Source organism: Bos mutus, chromosome 1 (genome assembly GCF_027580195.1).
Source record: "Bos mutus isolate GX-2022 chromosome 1, NWIPB_WYAK_1.1, whole genome shotgun sequence".
NCBI lineage: Eukaryota > Metazoa > Chordata > Mammalia > Artiodactyla > Bovidae > Bos > Bos mutus.
In genome coordinates, this window is record NC_091617.1 from 83,005,909 (window position 1) to 83,027,798 (window position 21,890).

The 21,890-nt window shown below is 43.4% G+C and overlaps 1 protein-coding gene across 4 annotated transcripts in view; it reads left to right on the top strand.

Moving 5' to 3' along the window:
* The first annotated feature begins 3,276 nt into the window (after nt 1-3,276).
* Nucleotides 3,277-21,890, top strand: part of LAMP3 (lysosomal associated membrane protein 3) — a 31,691-nt gene continuing 13,077 nt past the window's right edge. For 2 of the 4 annotated variants that reach the window (XM_070372893.1, XM_005892537.3), the window contains exons 1-3: nt 3,278-3,481; nt 9,974-10,728; nt 11,588-11,716. In XM_070372893.1, the coding sequence (XP_070228994.1) occupies nt 3,433-3,481; nt 9,974-10,728; nt 11,588-11,716 (933 nt within the window). In that variant the 5' untranslated portion in view covers nt 3,278-3,432. Of the gene's footprint in view, nt 3,482-9,417; nt 9,514-9,973; nt 10,729-11,587; nt 11,717-21,890 lie in introns of those variants that run through there. The other 2 variants (XM_070372891.1, XM_070372894.1) reach the window with 2 other exon arrangements.

Here is a 21,890-nt window from a genome sequence, read left to right on the forward strand (position 1 = left end):
TATATGCTGGGGGAAGGATAGAAACAATTCGAAGGTCACACTCCCTCAAAACCCAGGGACAGAGTGCCTGCCTGACTGAGACTTAATCAGAACAGAGCATCTCCTGGCTTACTGCCCAGCACTAGACTAACAAGCAGTGACTATCAGTAATGGTGGAATCTGCCAGGAGAGCTAAAAAGCGTGGAGAGAGAGAGACTCTGACACATACCAGGGAAGACCTAAAGCTGAGGTGGAGCGCACACTGAGAAAGCATTTGAGCAAACAAGGCCATACCTTAAACACAGGTAACACTTCAGTAATTTCATGATGTATGTAGTGTACTTAGGGTAACTGTGGCAACCACTGACCCAAGGATCTACACAAAGGAGTGAAGACTGCAAGAAATGGTAATCACATGAGTAAGTTTTTTTTTTAATTTAAAGAATTCTTTTTTAATATTTTATTTATTTTCTAATCTGTCTGAATTGAGTCTTTAATATTTTACTTATTTTTAAATCTATTTGTTTGCAGCGTGCAGATCTTTCGTTGCAGTGCAGGGACTCTCTGGTGGCACTCAGGCTCCAGAGCATACAAGCTTAGCTGTTCTGCAGCTTGTGGGACTTTAGTTTCCCCAGTCCAGGATCAAACTCACATCCCCTGAATTGCAAGACAGATTCTCATCTATTGGACTGCCAGGGAAGTCCCAGTGAGTAAATATGAAAGCCTTTTATCCCCCCTTATCATTTACCTCTCCTTAAAAGATAATTGATTATTTAAATAAAAATAGAGTAACAATATGTTGTGGGATTCATTACATCTACCGAATTAAAACATATGACAAGACAACAGAAGTGAAGAGGGAAGAAATGGAAGTAAACTGTTGTAAGAGTCTTCTGTGTGAAGTGGTATAAAATCATTTGAAGGTACACTGTGATACCTTAAAGATATATACCCTAAACTCTAAAGAAAACACGAGAGTTTTTGCTTTATGAGATAATATTAGTTACGACATGAGAGTTACAACTGATAAGTCAACAGATGAGATAACATGGAATTTTAAAAAGTAACTAACCAAGAGTTAATAGAGAAAGAGGAGATATGAAACCAAGAATGGGCAGTAAAAAATAGAAAACAGTCACCAAGATGATAGATATAAAGGTAATTATATCAGTAATCATATTGTTTGAACACCCCAGTTAAAAGGAGGTTATTGTCAAACTGAATATTTTAAAAAGAAAAGAAAAAGAAAAAAGACCACCCTTGTGACCTACAAGAAACCCACTTTAGCAAACCAAAGCCTATGCCTGAAATGTCTGAAGGTTAAGAAACTGAAACCTAGAGACAACCAATCACACACAGCCAGCTAGACTTTCTCAAAGAACACAACCACTTAAGCTACAGCCAATCAAATAATTTCCTTGCTTTGCTTCTGCATCTTCTCTAGAAAAGTCTTTCCCCTAGCTTCTATCAGTGGAGCTCTCCCAACTACTTCTGGTTTGACCCTGCCCAATTTGAACTGAGTTTTGCTCAAATAAACTTAAAAAAATTTTTAGTATGCCTCATTTTATCTAACAGTATAAAGACACAAGGGCTTCCCTGGTGGCTCAGATGGTAAAGAATCTGCCTGCAATGCAGGAAACCAGAGTTTGGTCTTTGCATCAGGAATATGCCCTAGAGAACAGAATTGCAACCCACTCCAGTATTCTTGACTGGAGAGTTCCATGGACAGAGGAGCCTGGCAGGCTATAGTCCATAGGGTTGCAGAGTCGGACATGACTGAGTGACTAACACATGCACACATAAAGACAGAAATAGATTAGAAGTAAAAGGATGGAAAAAGATATCCCATACTGACACTAATCAAAAGGAAGAATAACTATTTAATATAAAAACAAATTGAGTCTCGGAACAAAGAATATGACCAAAAATAAAAATCACTTAAAAATAATAAAGTGGTAAATCTGTCGAGAGGACATACCAAGCCTAAGTGTTTACACATCAATGACAGAGCTTCAGAATACACAAAGCAAAAACAGAACTGCAAAGAGAAATAAACAAATCCACAATTATAATCCAGTATTTTGACTTGAGAAATAGAATATTTCCTGCCGTATCAGTAAAGAAGGAAGTCAGAGTCATCAGCGATTTTAGCCCTCCAGGGCACTGTGGAAGGGGAAGAATACCTGTGATCCCACAGCCATCAGGCTACAGCCACCCCGTGCCAGGAGCTCAAGGGAGTTGTGCGTGCATGTGTGTTCAGTCATTCAGTCTCAGTCATGTCTGACTGCAACCCCATGGACTGTAGCTCACCAGGCTCCTCTGTCCATGGGATTTCCCAGGGAAGAATACTGGATCTCGAGTCTCCAGGATTGAGAGGCGGAATCTTTACCACTGAGCCACCAGGGAAGCCCCAAATGACCACCTATAATATTGTTAATGGCTGATTAATGCTTTAAATTTTAAAAGTACTAATTTTTAAACCTTTAAAACTCCTTAGCAAACTTGGGACAGTATTGCAAGGTAATTTTTTAATGTCAAGTTGGTTAGTTAAACCATCATTCCTCTGATCTACTGCTTATATGCGTATTCCTCCTGACTGGGATTCACAGCTCTGAGAGACCATCATTGCTTCATCTAATTAATACAGGAAGGAGATAAGAGATGAAAAGGTCATCTTTCCAAGACATTGAGTATTATTCATGTTCCAGAAAAACCAACTGGGAGTAGGCATTATCATCCCTATTATACAACAGAAGAAACCTAGGCTCTGAGAAGTTACCTAAGGTTGTACACCTGCTGAGTTAGCAGGGTCAGATTCAAACCCCAAATCTCCCCAGCTCTTTAGACCACACTCTTCCCACTCCCTGCAAGGTGAGGGTGCCAGATAAGGCTACCTTGAGCAGCGAGCAGGGCTGTCTCCGACTTCTTGTGAACACACAGAGACAGACAGCGCTCTACTACTGAGTTTTGACTCCTACTCATTCCTCATGAGTGAGGGATTGGTTTTCTCTCAGCTGAGAAGAGTCTCTGGGTTTATACAGAAGTAGATTCAAGATCTTAGAGAAAAATGGAGACCCAGCTTATGAGAGAAGGAAGCAGATACTGACACAGATCCACCTCCTCTTGCGGAAAATAATCTTAGATGCTCTTAATCGGGCTGGGGGACATGCCCCACCCCCACCCCATTTCTTACAAACACTTAAGGCAGAACCGAAAGTGCCTGCTTTCACCGGAGGGCCACTTGTGGTTTCCCGCCCTCAGCGCACTGCTTGGGAGGGCCTCTCAGCTGCTTCTCATAACATAAGTGACTTTGGTTTCTCGGCCACAACTGAGTGAAGGGCAGAAGGAACCTGCCCTGGCAACAGCCTCCCACCATTCAGAAGACCCAGCCGTGCTGAGCGCTGAGCCTAGCAGCTGCTTGGGGAGGCACTGGTGCTCCCTGGCTCCCCAGTCATGTCCTGGCAGATCCCTGCAGTGGTGATGTTCTTCATGGCTCTGGTTGGTGAGTGACACACATGACCTTCCATGGTGACCCCACCGTATCTGGTCCTATTAAATGTAAATTCGTTCTAGTTCAGTGACCAAGGTGGGACAGAGCAGACTGGAAATAGCTGTAGTGACTTTAGTTACTGTGGGTATTTGACTTGGGACTGTCTTTTTATTACTCTACATGTGGAGCACACTTCATTGTTTCCCAAAGGCTTCCATGGTTTGGATTGTTTTCCATGAGTCAGGCAGAGTAGGTGTCAACCCAGGAAGATAGAGACACTGCCTGTGGTTCCCAAATGGGTTCTAGGCATCTGATTAGGGAGAGTTTGTAGAAATCACTCCCATTTAAGAGGTGAAGAACTGAGCCAGGACTTAAAAACGGGGCTCTTGCCACACACTCTGGGGAAAGTATGTCACGCTTTGTTTTTTCTGCCTTTCTCAAATGAAGTGCTACATTTATATTATGTAACAATAAGTTGTGAAGATGAATGAGATGTGGTTGACAAACTGCCCCATCTCAGAAGGATGTAAGCCAGGGCATCAAAGATTTATTTTTCAATTGCAAGGATTTCAGATCAGAGAGACTGTCTAGGAAGCTAAGCTTTTAATGATCCTTTTATGTCCCTATCCCCTGCTTTCACCAGGAGCGTTTTCTCCCTGGGACACAGGGTCCTCTTATGTACTTCGTAAAGCTTGCTTGTTGATTCACAATTCCTTATACTACCACTGACTTGAACGTGTAAGGGAACTAGCTCTGTCCACACGGCCCCACTAACGTGCTCAAATGGGGACACACCTGCACTGGAGTGTAACCCAAATCATCGTGAAAGTTGGGTGAAGAGTCAGGCCAGCTGCCCTAATCCAGGCTGTTTTCCTTTCAGAATTAGAGTTTCACATTCTTTGGGAGGCAAAAATGGAAAGTCATTATTATGATTAACAGAACAAACTAATAAAAAACCATAAGTTCTCTGTGTAGTAGGAGCCCTTAGTGAGCAATGTGTGGGCAAAATTTCAATGGCTGGCAGGTGACTGGGGGATTCAAGAATGCAATGAGTGTGTGATAAATGCCCAGGCAGGTGGAGGGGAAATGCCCACATTGCCCTTTCCTCTCTGAGCTGCACATTCTTAGAGGTGAACACAGGCACTCAGCTAACAAATCGGGGTCCCTGTTCTACACTTATGCACTACGCTCCTACATGCATATATTCAAGAAATACTTGCTTAATTGGGTATGAGCAAAAAGCATTAGACATTTTGCTTGGAGAGACATAGCTTTTAAGTAAGCTTACTGTGTAATCTTTTTCCAGTCACTTTGCTTCCCTGATCTCAAATTCTTCCCCTGTAAAATAAGGGGATTTAAGTTGGTATCAATCAAATTTAGGTTCAGTTGCACACAAGAGACCAGCTCCAAATAGTGAATTAAACAAGATGAATGTTTGTTTCCCTCTTAAGTGAAAATGAGTCAAGAGGAAGTCAGAGCAGGTGTGTGGGGACTCATTCTCATGGACCCACCACCCTATGTATGACCTCCACCTTCAAGACCTCCTCACAGCTCTCATCTGCAGAGCTCTAGCCATCACATACAACTTGCAGGCTGATAGAAGGAGGAAACAGGAAGGCAACAGAGAGGCCCCAGGAATGACTGAGCTCCCTTCGAGCAGCTTTCCCAGAAGGTCCACATGACCCTACCTCTTCTACTGCTTTGGCCTGAACTCAGTCACACATTTCTATCTTTCCCATCTGGAAAAGAGGCTTGGAGATGAATTCCAAGCAGTAAGCACTGAACTTCAACTCATGGTTCTATTTACAAAGGAAAAAGGAGAGACTGAATTTTGAGAGAGTCAGCCAGCAGTCTCCCAACACAGGGCCGGAGCCCCTTGTGTTCAAAGGTTCTCTTTGAGTCTCAAGTCCCCCCGAAAGTTAACAGAGATAGGATTTGCATCTTTTTGCTAAATGCTCTAAGACTAAACTGTGAAACTGTGAGCAGAATCTTGCCAAGGGCTGACCCCTACTGCCCCACACATCCAGAAACAGTCTTCCATGCCTCATATTGCTTCTGCTGCCCAGGGAGGTGCCAGAGAAAGTGCTTGGGCATTATACCCAGTTCCCTGCCCCTGGATGTGGCCCCTGGGGCTCCATTTACTCTCCAGCTGTGTTCCTTACAGCTGTGCAAAGTGTAGCTTCCAAAACCCACCAGGCCCACTCCCTGCTGGCCTTCCACCTATCCCTCCTCCCCACACTCTCCCTTGTTCCCTTCATGTTGACCCCCTTGCTGTTCTGCAGACATGCCAGGCTCTGAGGCCCCTGTGCCTTTGCACAAACTCTTCCTCTTGCCTGTAGGATGCCATCTGCTCTCTTGTCTGGCTGAAGAACTTCTTCTGTTAGATTCCCCACCTCACCCCATAGCACTCAGAGGGCCTGCTTCAATAATAACCCCTGTCACACTGAGGTGTGTAGTCCATTTTTGTATCTGCCTCACAGGTTTGGAGCCGCTAAGAATAAAGACCTGCCTCCAGTACCTGGCCAGGAGCTTGGCTCAGTGTAGTCTCCCATATAGCCGTTGAATTGGGTGTGGCAGGGAAACCAAACTAAGGCTCTCTAGGAAGGCCCAACTGACTGGGAAATACCTAGAGAAGTAGTACTTGTGTGGCCACTGGCTTTCCCAGGGCCCGGTTGACGGGTTATCTTTCAGATCCTCCTGTGAGCTGTAGGGAAATCCAAACCTTCTCACACCACTTGCTGCAGCTCACCATCTAGAGGGGTGAAGACTCTAGGGTACTCATTTTCTGAGTCTCTTGAATCCTGGAGAGGAGATGCTCAGGTTCTGGGAGTGAGAGCCTGGCAAATCAATGTGCAGATTTCAGGTTGTGTTCTTTTGAGCAGGAGGAAGGCTCAGAGATTCTGAGTTATGCCCTGCCCTTGCTTCTGCCTACTTCCCTCTTTGTGGGTCTCAGAGAACTTAACTAAACCTCTAGGGGTCAAAGAACCCATTTAAAAACTATGACCCAATTTTGACAAAGATTGGGCATATATGTGTGGTCATAAACATAGATATTGTAAAAACAGAGTATTTTTCCGAGTGTTATTTCCTTGAGTACCTAACAAACTTATGAAGTTTCTTGGACATATTTCAATGCACAGCAGAGCTACCCCTGTCAAATTTCCGTCTTATCATCGGCCCATCTTATATACCTCACACTCCTATGAGGAAAGGAGGAGAGGGGCTCGATTGGAGAAGGAGAATATAAGAACAGTATTTCCCAGAGTTGTTTAGTTGTAACACACTGTCACTTTTTGTCCTGTCACCTACCAGCCCCAGGCATCTGTTCACCACAAAGGCATGTATCATACGGAGATGCCATCACTTCCGGGCACCTCACAGAGATTTCCTGTACACCAAGCACACTTGGCAGGGTGCCATGAGTGTTCTCCTGTTTGGGGTGCTGTGCATTCATGAATAGCCAATGTGTTTTTTCCCTTTATTTGAGCTCATTCATCACTACTGAGAGAGGAGTTCTAATTGTATTATCAGGAAGGTTCCCCCTTTGAAAGTGTGTGCTACTCAGTTGAGGAAATTCTACTCAATTGAAAAGATTTACTTTAGCTCGTAAGCATAAGGTAAACACAGTGGGATTTTATCAAGGACCTAATCATCCAGGAGAGCAAAAGGCAGGTGGTTCTCAATCTCCCAGAGTTCTCTGGAGCAATCTTTGCTTTTTACTACAGACATTCCTAGACACCATGTCTGGGAGTGAATTCTATTTCTCCATCATAATACTATGATCCTAATGGGATTCCTATTGGGTTCTTGACCCAGGAAACAGCAACTCAGATTTAGCCCAAATGAATTGTGAAGATAAATCTTCAGCAACTGTCAACCTTCATAATAATCTTGAATGGAGAAACCTTGCCCCAGGTTCTACAATATGGGCAGAAAGGCTCCACAGGGAGTGATTTTACAAAGATTTGCAAAGCAAATCTACAACCCAGAAAATCAGTTGATATAACTCTCAAATATTATACATTTCAGTTGTCTAAGTAAACATTTTGGAAACAGAAAAGACTCAAGAGACTCTTTAGTAATAGTCTCAAGTAACTTAATGTCATTAATAATGTCTTTTACAAACCAGCTGTGCAGAAATAATTGATAAGTGTTACTACTGGACTTACAGTTGGCCTTTTCTTCTGGAAAATGATCACTGTTTTAGCATGTGGGTCTTTGAAAGCCTCACTAAGGACCACCATGATGCAGGTTTGGTGAACTGGGGTCACTGAAGGGGCACCCTACTCTTCTTCTCTCCTCTGCTTTTGTCTCTTCTCTCACTGTTCTTCCCAGGGATACACACTACCTCCACCCATCCACAGATCCAAGGGCAGGCTTTGCTTCAGACAGGGGCTTGGGTCTAAAGCTCCAAAATTTACTAGTTGGACAATTATGGTCAAGTTAATAGAAATTTCTAAAATTGAGTTTCCTCATCTGAAAAACAGAAAGATTAGTACCTGTCAAAGGGTTTTTGAGAAGAGTTGATGAAAGATAACCCTTGATCTGAGGTCTGCCATGTAGTAAGTGGCTTGTAGATTTATTGCTATTATTATGGGGAAAGTACCAACTTAGAAATATATTGGATGAAAAAGAGAGAGAGTAAAGGAGTTTGTGGATGATTTTTATTAGATACAAAATTCGGGACTCTATAAACACCAGCATAGAACAATCTTTCCATTTTCCCTGTGTTTTTCCAAGTCACTGCCTGACACTGGGCAGCTCCCACTCCAATGAGTGAAAATACAAAGGGTAAACACCTTGAAACCATAGCACTGAAGAGACAGCACCATCTCTCAGTGCACCTGATCGTAAGCTCTCCTGAGACATCATCACACTCGTCCACTTTCGGTTTTGTTCTGTGCCTGAAGGAGACAAGGATAGAACTTTTCTGGTTGAAAAAGAGTCAGAGGCCTTTGGCCCTGAAGGGTGACCTGGGAGAGAACCTATGACAATAAAGCACATTCTAGGTCTGCTTAATAGTTCAGAAAGGCTTTTACTCAAATCACCTTGTTTGAGCCTTCTAATAATCGTAGGAGGAGGGTGATCCAGCGGTTAAGAGTCCACTTTGCAATACAGGGGACGTGATTTTGATCCCTGATTGGGAAACCAAGATGGGGTGCCATAACCAAGACCCGAAGAAGCCAAATAAACATATGAATAATGCTAGGAGGTCTACAGTGTTATAACCGCCACTGACACATTCTGTTATTTATTCATTCATTCTGTAACCACTAAATACCTTCAATGCACAAGCCCTGGTGGTAGGAAAAAAAAAACAACCCACAGCTCCCACCTTGAGGTTGCCTTTAATCTAGTGGGAGAGATGCACAATCTATAAACATATAATCAGGGCCAGTACACACTGTCTGGCCAAGCTTATGGCTAAATATTTGAATGCCATCCCCTTATATCATTACAAGTTGTGATTAGTGCAGTGAGGGCAATGAAAATAACACTATGATGGAGAATTTGGGAACGGGGAGCTGTTCTATGTGGGGAGGGCAGGGAAGACTCTTTAAGGAGCCAACATTTAAGCCAAACTGTGAAGGACATGCACACCAGATATATCAGAGCCTTTATGGGTTAATTTAATTTCTTAGCTGGAAAAGACTGGACCACTCTAAAGGGTTAAGTAAGGGAATGATAGAAATTGGGCTACAATTAGAAAACTGATGGCAAGATAAAAATGGAAGGGAACTGAATCTCTTGTCATTGGAGGCAATTATGCATAGATTGGCTGAACACATGACAAAATATCCAACAGCAAAATTCACACATTAGATTAGGGTTTGTATTAGATAATCTTTAAGGCCCCTCTCAAGCCTGGGATTATATGATTCTATGAAAACTGTACAAGTCTGAGCAGATCTTTATTCCTGTTATTCAAGCTGCCCCAGCTCTGTCAGATCATCCCAGCAATATCCTACCCAGGAACACACTCTGCCCAGGAACTGTCCAGATTCATGTCTGAAGATGGAAAATGAAGTGACATTGACACTCAGGTATCTAGCTGAGCATGCTCTCTGGGGTGTTAGTACCACACCCCGTACAGACAAAAGGAAAGAATATCTCCAGTACGATCATGGATGACAGCCTTGTGTAACTCAGTGAAGCTGTGAGCCATGCCATACAGGACCACCCAAGATGGACGGGTCATGGTGGAGAGTTCTGACAAAACGCGATCCGCTGGAGAAGGGAATGGCAAACCACTTCGATATCCTTGCTTCAAAAACCCCAGTATGATCACAATCCTGTGAAAACATGGGTGCAATCAAAATGTTAAAATTGTGACCTCGTGGAAGAATTTTGAGTGATGTTCCCTTCACCATTCTATCCTTGTAAATTTTCCCCAGATCTAAAAAATGCATGTTAATTTTAATGAAACATTAAAGTGGCAGTTGGGAGGGACTAACAAATGTGAGTTGTTAGTTGGTATATTAACATTTTTTTTCTAATTTGCAGCGATTTGGTATTATGACAGTCATTACAACAGTCACATGCAAGCAAAAGTGTTTCCAGAAATCACAGGTTATTCTTCACCTACAACAGGACAGGCCACAGTAAAACCTTCTCTCCTCCAACCAACTAACTACGTGCCTCACAAAACTGCAGCAGCAAGATCGACAGATGGTCATGTCACCTCTCAAACAGTTGCCAAAACATCCAGCTCTGAGACCCTAACCACAAACACAACCATAGAAGTTCTAGCAACAACTTCCCCAGTAACTACAAAGAGCACCCTACCAACCACTCCAACAACCCACACCCTAGTCACAACCCTGGCCACACCCAACAAGTCACACGTGACTTTTCCAGTCACTGAGGCTAAAGTTGGCCTCAGTGTAGGTCCCAGTTCACCACCAGTCACCGTCAACCCAATGGCTCACACCACTGGAAACAGGCCATCGACTGCCAGCCACACAACTGGGAAAACCACCCAACTCAGTAACCAGACCACCCTTCCAGCAACTTTGTCCACCTCACCACACAACATCACAACCAGTCAGAAACCTACTCAACCCACCCACACCCCAGGCCCAACCACAGCCACATACAACACCACCCAAACGGCCTCGCCTGCCACCATAGCTCCCAGGCCCACCCTTGCACCACAGCCATTGTCACCCAAGACGGGAATTTATCAAGTTCGCAATGGAAGCAAGCTGTGTATCAAAGCAGAGATGGGGATACAGCTGACGGTTCAAGACTCCGTGTCGGTAAGTTGGAGCCATAGGACCATAACAACGGCTTCAAAAAGTTTGAGTGAGAGTGCCTCACTAAAAACGAACATTCCCCTGCATCCTGTATCTTGTAATGAAACAGATACTTGCAAGTTCCTTTCTCCAAGGTCCTCTATTAAGAGAACCTGTTTTAGAATACCTGTAAAAATAGACACTGATACAGTGACTGTATGAACAAAGGAAAGCACACACCGAAATTTTAAGTATGCACATTCCTCACTTTTAGCCAGCATGGGCAGAGTGTGGGGTATGTCTAGCATTGACCCCAGCCTGGCCCTGTCCCTCTGGATGACATTCAAGCCTCAACAACTTTCCTGTGAAATGAGAGGTTTGCATTCAATGGTTGTTCCAACCACCTGTGACATGAATACGAAAAATCCAGATTAATGAGAAGATTGGTTGGAGGTATTGGGGGTGAGGGGTTAAGATTATTTGACTTACTGAAAGAATCACTATAAAAATTCTTCCTATTTTACACCATTTTTGTGATTGCAAGTAAAACTTCCACATTCAGGTTTTTATTTGAAACAAAAGTTCAGCAAAACATTTCCTGTAGTGTCCAGCATGTTTGACTGAACAAAAATTAAATTTCACACAGTTTATCAAGAATACAGCTGCCACAAATTATCTCTCAAGGAACTCCTCACTGTGAGAGCACTCTTTCATTTAAAAAAAAATCTTAACAGATTGGAAATGAGAGGTGTCTTTCAGGGACTTTGAAATTCCCCAGTGAAAACCCACTAGCCTCGAGTTTCAGACTCCTTTCTAGCCTGTGTTTCTGGTCTCCCAACTCAAGTGTTCTCTTCATTGAGCCCATCTATTTTATTTGGTTTAGGTCTTTTCACCTCAGAAATACTTCAACATCGACCCCAATGCAACTCAAGCCTCTGGAAACTGTGGCTCCCGAAAATCCAACCTCCTCTTGAATTTCCGGGGCGGCTTTGTGAATCTCACATTTACCGAGGTGAGGCCGAGACCCTACACGGACAGGCTCTGGCATTTCTTTCCCTGCCCAGCCCCAGCCCTGTCTCTCCCCGCCAGGGCCAGTGGTGCGATCCCACGCTCCACTTTACATTCCAGAGGAAAGAGACATCAAAGCCTTTTGAGATGTTCTCTGATAAGAATGAGGGTCATGGAGATGGAGAGGAGGCAAGTGTCGACATCTTCTGTTTGCTCTCTCCCCTCTTCAGCCTCCTCTGTGCAGCCCAAGAAGGGCTTTGATGCCTCTCGGTGGGGTTGGGGGGGAACTTGACCTCTGGGCGGGGAACTTGGCCTCAGGGAACCTGACCATAGTGCCCTATGCAAACCATCCAAAGGAGGAAGTTATACCAATGAACAGACCCACAGAAATTTCCAGTGGGCACAATATGCAGTATTACTCTAACACCAAAGTCAAATGTCATAGAAGGCAAAATTCAGGGACTAACCAGGAGCTGGGTTTTCTAGGCTGTATCCTGGAAGGGAGTAGACAACAGAGTATAGAGGAAGAGCATGGTCATGAGGTCAGAGTCTTGACTACCAGTTTGACTCTGTTACTGTTCTGCTTTTGACATCAGGCAGGCAACTTAATCTGTTTGAGTTTTTTGTTTTATTTTTTTATCATTTGAAAAATGGGAGAAAGGAATTAAAGATTACTCCTGTAAAGAGCTTGATCCAATACATAGAAAGTGGATGTGCACTAGCTGGTAGCTATGGTTACAGTGACTGAAATGGGCAAATGTCTTGGGGACACAGTGATGGTCATTCCCCCTCTCAAAGGAGAGACTCTTTCTGATTGCCCCCATGTGTCTTACAGGCCAAGAGGATCCTAGCAGCTGGGACTTGGTGCAGGTCTCTTTCTTACCTGTCTAACTGACCCCTGAAGTTAGAGGGTCTTGGTTAGCAGATCTTAGAGAGCAATGAGCACAGACTTCGGGATCGGACAAATCAAGATTGACTTTTAGTCATAAAACTTACTAGCTGCATGACCTTGGACTAGTTTGGGGCATATTTCCTTGTCTATAGAATGGAACTAGTTATAGCTACTTAGTGGGACCCTTGGGAGAATTAGAAATGGCGTTTGTAAACCAGCCTTAGCTATGCCCCCGGAGAAGGCAAAAAGTCTCAAAGAAAGTAAAAGTTCCACCACTCTTAGCCTTCCGGGGAATTTCTGCATTTGAAAAAAAGTTACTTGGCTGTGCTGAGTCTTAGTTGTGGTATGCGGGATCTTTGGTTCCCCCACCAGGGGTCGAACCAGGTCCCCACCATTGGGAGTGCAGGGTCTTTACCACTGGATCACCAGGGAAGTCCCAGTTTCTGCATTTTAAAAGAGAAGTTGTTTCAGCCAAAGTGGTGGCCACAAATCCCAAGATTACAGGGGCTAAACATAGACCTTGATGTATGTTTAGTCTTAGTTGTAAAGTAGTTGAAGTAGCGAAAAAGTAAAAATATCTTTTGTCTTGAAACAGAGAATCTTTATTTTTTATTTTCCCACTTTTGGTGAAGACTTCATTTTCCATTAAATCTGTATGAGGAAAATGTTAGAGTATGTGTGAGGTGACAAGCAGCAGCCTCAGTAGTGAGGGGACGAGAAGGACGGGTCAGGAGCTCCGGTCCTCCCCAGAGGGGACAGCCAGGGCTGAGGAGGCTGGTGGCAGGGCTGGCATCTAGCCCTGGGGACTGTCACTGTCTTTTATGGTAAGCGTTCATTCTGGATGGTGAGGTGTCCTGAATGGCCACCACTCTACTGTGCCAGTTAAATATTTTACATATCACCTCTATCAGGTGGTAATGACAGACCAGTGTTGCCAGTGTTCAAGAGAAGGCAGAAATCCAGATTTTTAATAAAAGCACATGACTTTTTAAGTTAGCAATACATTTTTAAAAAACTGAACACTGTTGACCCAACGAAACACAGTTGTAGGCCTGTGTTTTGGCCTCAGGACCCTGACACTGTGCCTTCTGCCCTAACAGGTGAACTATGTGAAATGCCTTTAGGCAGGAAAGTCTAGATTCTTCTGCAAGAGAAACGCGCTCAACACTGCAGTCACTTTTCACTTGTTGCTACCCTCTACGCCAGTGCTTCTCAACAGCAGCAGTATTAACTCTTGGGTTAATACGATGAGTCTTTGCAGTGGGGGCTGTCCTGTGCTTTGTGGGTTGTTGAGTAACATCCCTAGCCGACACCTACTAAATGCCAGTAGCAACACCCAACCCCAACTATGACAATCCAAAATGTCTCCAGACATCACTAAATGTCCCCCAAGGGGCAAAATCTAGAGAAAAAGAGAGCCTTAAAAAAATAGGAATACATGTTAGTAATAACATTTTTGTTGTTCAGTTGCTCAGTCATGTCAGACTCTTTGCAACCCCATGGACTGTAGCATGCCAGGCTTCCCTCCCTGTCCTTCAGCATATCCTGGAGTTTGCTCAAACTCATGTCCGTTGAGTCAGTGATGCCATCTAACCATCTAGTCCTCTGTCATCCCCTTCTCTTCCTGCCTTCAATCTATCCCAGCATCAGGGTCTTTTCCAATGAGTCAGTTCTTCACATCAGGTGGCCACGGTATTGAGCTTCAGCTTCAGTCCTTCCAGTAAATATTCAGGGTTGATTTCTTTTAGAATGGACTGGTTGGATCTCCTTGCAATCCAAGGAACTCTCAAGAGTCTTCTCCAACACCACAGTTCAAAAGCATCAATGGTGAGCTGAGCTTTGGTGCTCAGTCTTCTTTACGGTTCAACTCTCACATCCATAAATAGATTTTATAAAGGAAAACCAAGTTGTAGGATGATAAATAGATGCTGATTAGCAAGACTGATTTTTCAGCCAGTTTATCAATAATAAGAGTTTACTGAGCACCTACTTTGTCCCCAACACTGAGCTAGACATAACGGGAGAAATAAAAGAAATATAGGTAATAGTTTGAGATTTCAGATCGCATACAATAACTCATAATTTTTAAAATTGAACACTGCCAGCTACAGAAACATAAAGAAAAACCCCTCCTAGGAGGGAAGTTGTTGTTGATGTTGTTCAGTCAAGACTACTTATCTGTATCATGTCTGTGTGACCATGCACAAATCAACAGCTGTCTCTCTGAACCTGTTTTCTCAAGATAGGGCTGCTATGAATTGGGCTGGTGTATGTGAAAGAGCTGAGCAGGATATCTGGCCCATTTAGGGTCAGGACAGGTGGTTTTCCTTTCTCATTTCTGTTTCATTTTTTAAAGAACTGAAACCCTTTCCATGTCAATGTCTCATTTGATTAAGATGACATGCTGAGAGTTGTTCAAACTCTTCAGCTGCAAGATAAATGTATCTCCTCTCACCCTCTACTACCCACAATTTCCTTCCTGCTCAGGATTGTTTGTTTTAAAAACAACACATCTGTCAGTAACTCTGTGTAGAGTTTATGTTTCTGTTCTCAGTACTATCCCTTTCTCACCCACCTGGTTTGAAGGGCAATATGAGCCTTCAGCACTGACTCTGGGACCTGGAAGAAACCAGGCACCCAGAGGGAGGAGCCCCAGGGCGACACAGTGTTAGCCATCGAGGCGTGGACAGTGAAGAGTGCCCAACCACCTGGTGTTTCCCCTCAGCCTTTCGGGGCGTTAGGAGCTGTCTTAGCTTACAGCTTCCTGAGAACTGTTATCAGCATTTATATGTTAACCCCCTCAGGGGGCGCTGTTCAGAACGTCCCAAGTGGGTGGCCCACCATTCCTGTCATGCTTTCCCTTGTGGGGTTCCCTCTGCCTGGAATGCCCCTCCCACCCCTAATTCATCCTTTGAGATGAAATATCAATTCATCTTCACCCTAGGAAGTCTCCCCACCTCAATCGCCACCTCCATCCCAGGTAAACTGGGACACTTCCCTCTCTTTGTTTCTGGACCCTCCATATATCCCCTGACCTCCACTAATGCACTTGCCACACATTTTGCCATCTTGAAGGCAAGATTTTTACTTATTCACACTCTTCAGTGCTCAGCCCTGACTTTACATATAGTGTGTGCTTATGCTTAGTCACTCAGTCCTGTCCAACTCTTTGCAACCCTTTGGACTGTAGCCTGCCAGGTTCCTCTGTCCATGGGATTTTTCAGGCAAGAATACTGGAGTGGATTGCCACTTCCTCCTCCAGGGGATCTTCCTGACCCAGGGATCAAACCTGTGTCTCCTGCGTTGTGGGCAGATTCTTTATCCTCTGAGCCATCAAGGAGGTCCTTATACACAGTATATCTTTACCAAATGTTTGATGAAAGAATGAATCAATATGGAGTAAATCTAAACTTCACAGAGAACTTTGAGCCAAGGGGTCAAAAAGTAAATTAGCACCTCTGTGTAAACAGCCTCTTTAGTTTTTGTGACATTCAGAGTAGAGATTTCTTTCTTTTTTTTTTTCCGTTTAACTTTTTATTTTATATTGGAGTATAGTTGACTAACAATGTTGTGTTAGTTTCAAGTGTACAGCAAAAACATTCAGTTGTACACATACATATATCTATTCTTTTTCAAATTCTTCTCCCATTTAGGTTATTACATAATGAGCAGAATTCCCTCTGCTACACAGTAGATCCTTGTTGGTTATCTGTTTTAAATATAGTAGTGAGTACACGTCAATCCCAAACTTCCTAAATATCACCCCATCTGTCCCATGGTAACCATACCTTGAGCAAAAGGGCCCTGATTGATGTTCACATCCTGAACATCTGTGATTGTGAAACTCCCATGATAGAATTTGCAGAAGTTGAGGAGAGGACCCTGGGCATCACAGTCATTGGTATGCTGCCTTCCTGGGCAGGCTTGACAGACTGGCTTTCTCTGGACCCTGTCCTTTGCTAAGGAGGATGTTTAACTTCCTTGAGCTAAAGTCTTTCTGATGAAATACTGCAGAATTCTCTTTTTGATGAGATATTGCAGTGACACTGACAGTGAGGAGACACATTGTCAGCAGCCATTGGTTGAGTAGTGAGATGGTTCTTTAGCAAGTGATTCATTCAAATGGACATGCTGTAGGTGCTAAAGTACCATACTTGGCTCTTAGGAGTCCTTGGCCCTCTTTCGTCAATGCTGATAGGTACACACAGGCTTTTTACTTTGTCTTCAAGAATCTTTCATGGTAGATATTTGTCATTCTTTAGCCTCAACCCCAAATGAGAAACCATCTGGCAGAGACAAACCTGATGGGTGACAAAGGAGAAAGCAGACATTATAAATTGAATAATGTGTGGCATATAATTTCCCTTGGGCTTTGGGTTAACACCTGCTTGAAGCTCTCAACCTACCCTGCATCCCCACTGCTCTTCTCTGCATTCACCCCGTCCCCATCACTAAGAGCTGAAGTTTCAGCCAGGTTCTTTAATCCATAGGGCTAGCTAAGCTTAGCTCACCAGCTTGTTCTCTCTTTCTGTTGGTGGTGGATCTGAGCTCTAGGATATAGATAAAAATTATCCTTTGAGCTCAGTGAGAGAGGTTTACTGGGAAGGGAAAATCTTTTTGTTAACAATGCTAGTTAAAATTTGAATGGAGACTTTGTGATCAGTTTTTTACATGATTCCTTCATTTAGTCTTCACATCAACCTAAGATGTGAGGATTACTGTTGCCTATTACTATTGTCCCCATTCTTCTATTGAGTAAGTAAAAAATTAAATGTTTGGAATGTTCACAAAGATTCAACAACTCAAACTAGGTTACATGGGAACAAAGACATATTTTTAAAATAATATTTAAAAATTCTTAGCAACACTTTATTCTCCCAAATAGGAGATTCATCGCTCTAACATTTCATAGCCAACCAATGTATTCAGCAACCTTGTATTTTACTCATGGTATAGCCCAGGAGTCAACAAACTACGCTTCCCCCCAACCAAATCCAGCCCACAACTGAAAAAATGTATGGTCCACAAGCTGAGAATGGATTTTACATTTTTTATGGTTGGGGGGAAAAATGAAAATTCTATGACACATGGAAATCATATAAGATTCAAATTTTCAGTGTCCATAAATGAAGTTTACTTTTGGAATATGGCCACACTTATTTGAGTATATGTCATCTACAGCTGCTTTTGTGCTAGAATGGTAGAGTTGAGTGGCTGCTACAGAGAACCACGAAGCCTAAAATATTTACCATATGGCTCTTTACAACGGAAAAAAAAAAAAAAAACTTTCCAACCCCTCATATAGAATAAACTTCAGCCCTGTTACCATTCAAATTAGGCCACATTCTGAATTTTCAAAAGAAATGCTTTGCTCCAGTTTAAATGAAAGATAATTTTATTTTCTTTAACACCACTCCACAGAAAAAGTGGGTACCATGATCTAAATAAGACTCATTCAATATTGGCAGCATACATTATATAAAACTTGAAATCTCAAGGAAACTAAACATTCCTCTGATGTTTTGTTTATATAAATTTGCCAAACACATGTTATTCCTTCACTGTGAAGATAGACAGCAGCTTTGTCAACATTTGTCTAATTTTGACTCAGTCAAAACAGAAGGATATAGGCTTAGGGCTCTGTCCTGTTACATCATGAGATGAACTTGCAGTGAGTGTGGGCACTGCCATCTGCTCTGGAGGGCCTCACCATGGGCGCTAGCCCCTTAAAGCCCAAGTTCTTCTGGAGCAGGAACAAACCTTCCCATCAGGGCATGCAGTTGGGAGGGCCCATGCTTACTTTAATGCTTCACCTCCCCTCTTGGAACTCTTAATGATTTTTCAAATGTTATTTATTCATTTATTAGCTGTGCTGCATTTTCGTTGCTGTACCAGGGCTTTCTCTAGTTTTGGCAAGCAGGGGCTACCCTCTAGTTGCGTTGCTCGGGCTTCTCATTGTGGTGAGCTTTCTTGTTGTGGAGCACAGGCTCTAGAGTGCTCGGGCTTCAGTAGTTGCGGTGCCTGGGCTCAGTAATTGTGGCTCATGAGCTCAGTAGTCGCGGCTCGAAGGCTCCAGCGCGCGGGCTCAGTAGTTGTGGTGCATGGGCTTAGTTGCCCTGCAGTATGTGGGATCTTCCCAGACCAGGAATTGAACCCACGCCCCCTGCATTGCAAGGTGGGTTCTTAACTGCTGGACCACCAGGAAAGTCCCTTAATGATTTTTGATCTTGCATTTTTATTTTGAACTAGGCCCACAAATTATACGGGCTTCCCAAATAGCTCAGTGTTAAAGAATCTGCCTGCCAATGTAGGAGACACTGGAAATGCAAGTACGATTTCTGGGTCAGGAAGATCTCTTGGAAGAGGAAATGGCAACCTGCCCCAGTATTGCCTGGAAAATCCCATGAGCAGAGGAGCCTGGTGGGCTTTAATCCATGGGGTCACAAAGAGTCAGACACTGAGCAACTGAGCATGCACACACAAATTATATAGCCAGTCTTGCTTCCTATAGATGATTATGTACAGGCAACTACATTTCAGGGAATGTGAAAGGAAGTTCTTACACAACAATTTTTTCTCTGTAATTCCATATCCCATAAAGGAAAACGTTGAGCAAGATCCCATAGACAAGATCTTCCTTTGTCTCACCTACAATGTGAATCAGAGGTAGATTCCTGCCTCCTCTGAGCCTCTTTATTCTCAGTTGTAAAATGGGATAAGAACATTAATGCTGCCTCGAGGGGTTGTTATAAGGATCCAAGAAGGTGAAAAATGCACTTAGGAAACTGTAAAACCTTTAAAGAAATACAAGCCCCCTTTCTTTACAAGGAGGATAGATCTAGGAGTTGCCACAGGAGAGAGAAACTCCAGGAGGTCTCTCATGGAGCTCAGCCTGACACCACCACTGTTCTGCTGCTCCTTAAATCAGTCTCTTGCTACAGCCCAGTTTCCAAAAACAAAGCCCTACATCACTGCCCTGCTTAAAACCCTTCAGTGGATTCTTTCTGTCCTTAGGTTGGGGCAGGGATCTTACAACAGTGACTGTGGCCCTGATGTAGTACAGATCTCTCTTTGGCTAAAAGAGACCCAAATAAAAGAATAATCTGGGACATCCCTAGTAATGCAGTGTTTAGGCCTCTGCTCTTTCACTGCTGAAGGCCTGGGTTCAATCTCTGGTCAGGGAACTAAGATCCCACAAGCCACACTGTGTGGCCAAGAGATAGAAAAAAAAAATAACCCGAATAAACTGTATCTGGAAGCAACTCAAGAAAGGCCTGGATCACAGTTGTTTTTCTCTAAAACAAATGGATGATCCAAGCACATTGTCCAACTTGCCTTTGAGATCCAAGACTGAGCATCTTGAATGAATCATCTAGGTCTTATTCTTCTCCCAGGATCTAGAGCACTGCCTGGTCTGGGGTGGCTATCAGATCAGATCAGATCAGTCGCTCAGTCGTGTCTGACTCTTTGTGACCCCATGAATCGCAGCACGCCAGGCCTCCCTGTCCATCACCAACTCCCAGAGTTCACCCAGACTCACATCCATCGAGTCAGCGATGCCATCCAGCCATCTCATCCTCTGTCGTCCCCTTCTCCTCCTGCCCCCAATCCCTCCCAGCATCAGAGTCTTCTCCAGTGAGTCAACCCTTCCGCATGAGGTGGCCAAAGTACTGGAGTTTCAGCTTTAGCATCATTCCTTCCAAAGAAATCCCAGGGCTGATCTCCTTCAGAATGGACTGGTTGGATCTCCTTGAAGTCCAAGGGACTCTCAAGAGTCTTCTCCAACACCACAGTTCAAAAGCATCAATTCTTCGGCGTTCAGCTTTCTTCACAGTCCAACTCTCACATCCATACATGACCATAGGAAAAACCATAGCCTTGACTAGACGACCTTTGTTGGCAAAGTAATGTCTCTGCTTTTGAATATGCTATCTAGGTTGGTCATAACTTTCCTTCCAAGGAGTAAGCGTCTTTTAATTTCATGGCTGCAGTCACCATCTGTAGTGATTTTGGAGCCCAGAAAAATGAAGTCTGACACTGTTTCCACTGTTTCCCCATCTATTTCCCATGAAGTGATGGGACCAGATGCCATGATCTTCATTTTCTGAATGTTGAGCTTTAAGCCAACTTTTTCACTCTCCACTTTCACTTTCATCAAGAGGCTTTTGAGTTCCTCTTCACTTTCTGCCATAAGGGTGGTATCATCTGCATATCTGAGGTTATTGATATTTCTCCCGGCAATCTTGATTCCAGCTTGTGTTTATAAGAGAAGTTAAAGGCTAGCCAGGCAGCTTGGAGTCATATCTTCCCTGCCACCTATTATTAGAGTTGTGACCTTGGGCAAGTCACTGAGCCTTCATCTCTTCTCCTAGTCGTTGTGAGAATTCACTTCACTTCAAGGCAGAGGTGACTTCCACACGAGGTAAGAAGTGCTGGGCACGAGGTGAGAAGCCAGCGTGTGGAGGTGCTTCAGTGAACCATAGGATCCAGAGTTCAGTACATTAATAACAGTGACCTTACTGGAACAATTTGTACTCTGGAACCCTTACTGTGTAAGGAATCATCATTTTCATCCACAAATAATATGTAAATGAACTAGATGTGGTCAAGATTATTATTGTCAAATTCCTTTGATGACTACTAAAAGTAATTCTGTGTCAGATTCTCATTTTGGTTGCTTTACCATTTTTGGCAACTCTTACTTGCAGATGGTTTTCTAACAAATGCTTAAAAGTGGTAACACCATAAATCACCTACTTTAAAAAATAAAAACTCCTTTTCCAATGTACCCTTTCATATCTTAGTTCAATTCCTTTTAACATTTCATACTCTGAGTCTCTCAAGAAGTTATAGGGCTATTCTGTAGGGAGTTTTTTGGTTTGTTTTGTTTTTCCAAAAAGACAATCTCTGGATAAAATGCTTTCTAATTTTGAACCACAGCCTGAGGTCCTCTTCTAGGGAGCAGTCAGTAATCTCAGGATTAACCATTTCTTTCCAGAATCCTTCATGGTTCCATCTAACTGCTTGGAGATATGAACCCATTAATCTGTTTAAAGTAATTGGTAACCTATCCAGGAAAATCCACACACATACACTATTTTGCATACACTATTTTTCCCAGGGGGTTTATGAGTGAAGTCGTTCAGTCGTGTCTGACTTTTGCAACCCCATGGACTGCAGCCCACCAGGCTCCTCCATCCATGGGATTCTCCAGGCAGGAATACTGGAGTGGGTTGCCATTTCCTTCTCCAGGGGATCTTCCCGACCCAGGGATCGAACCCAGGTC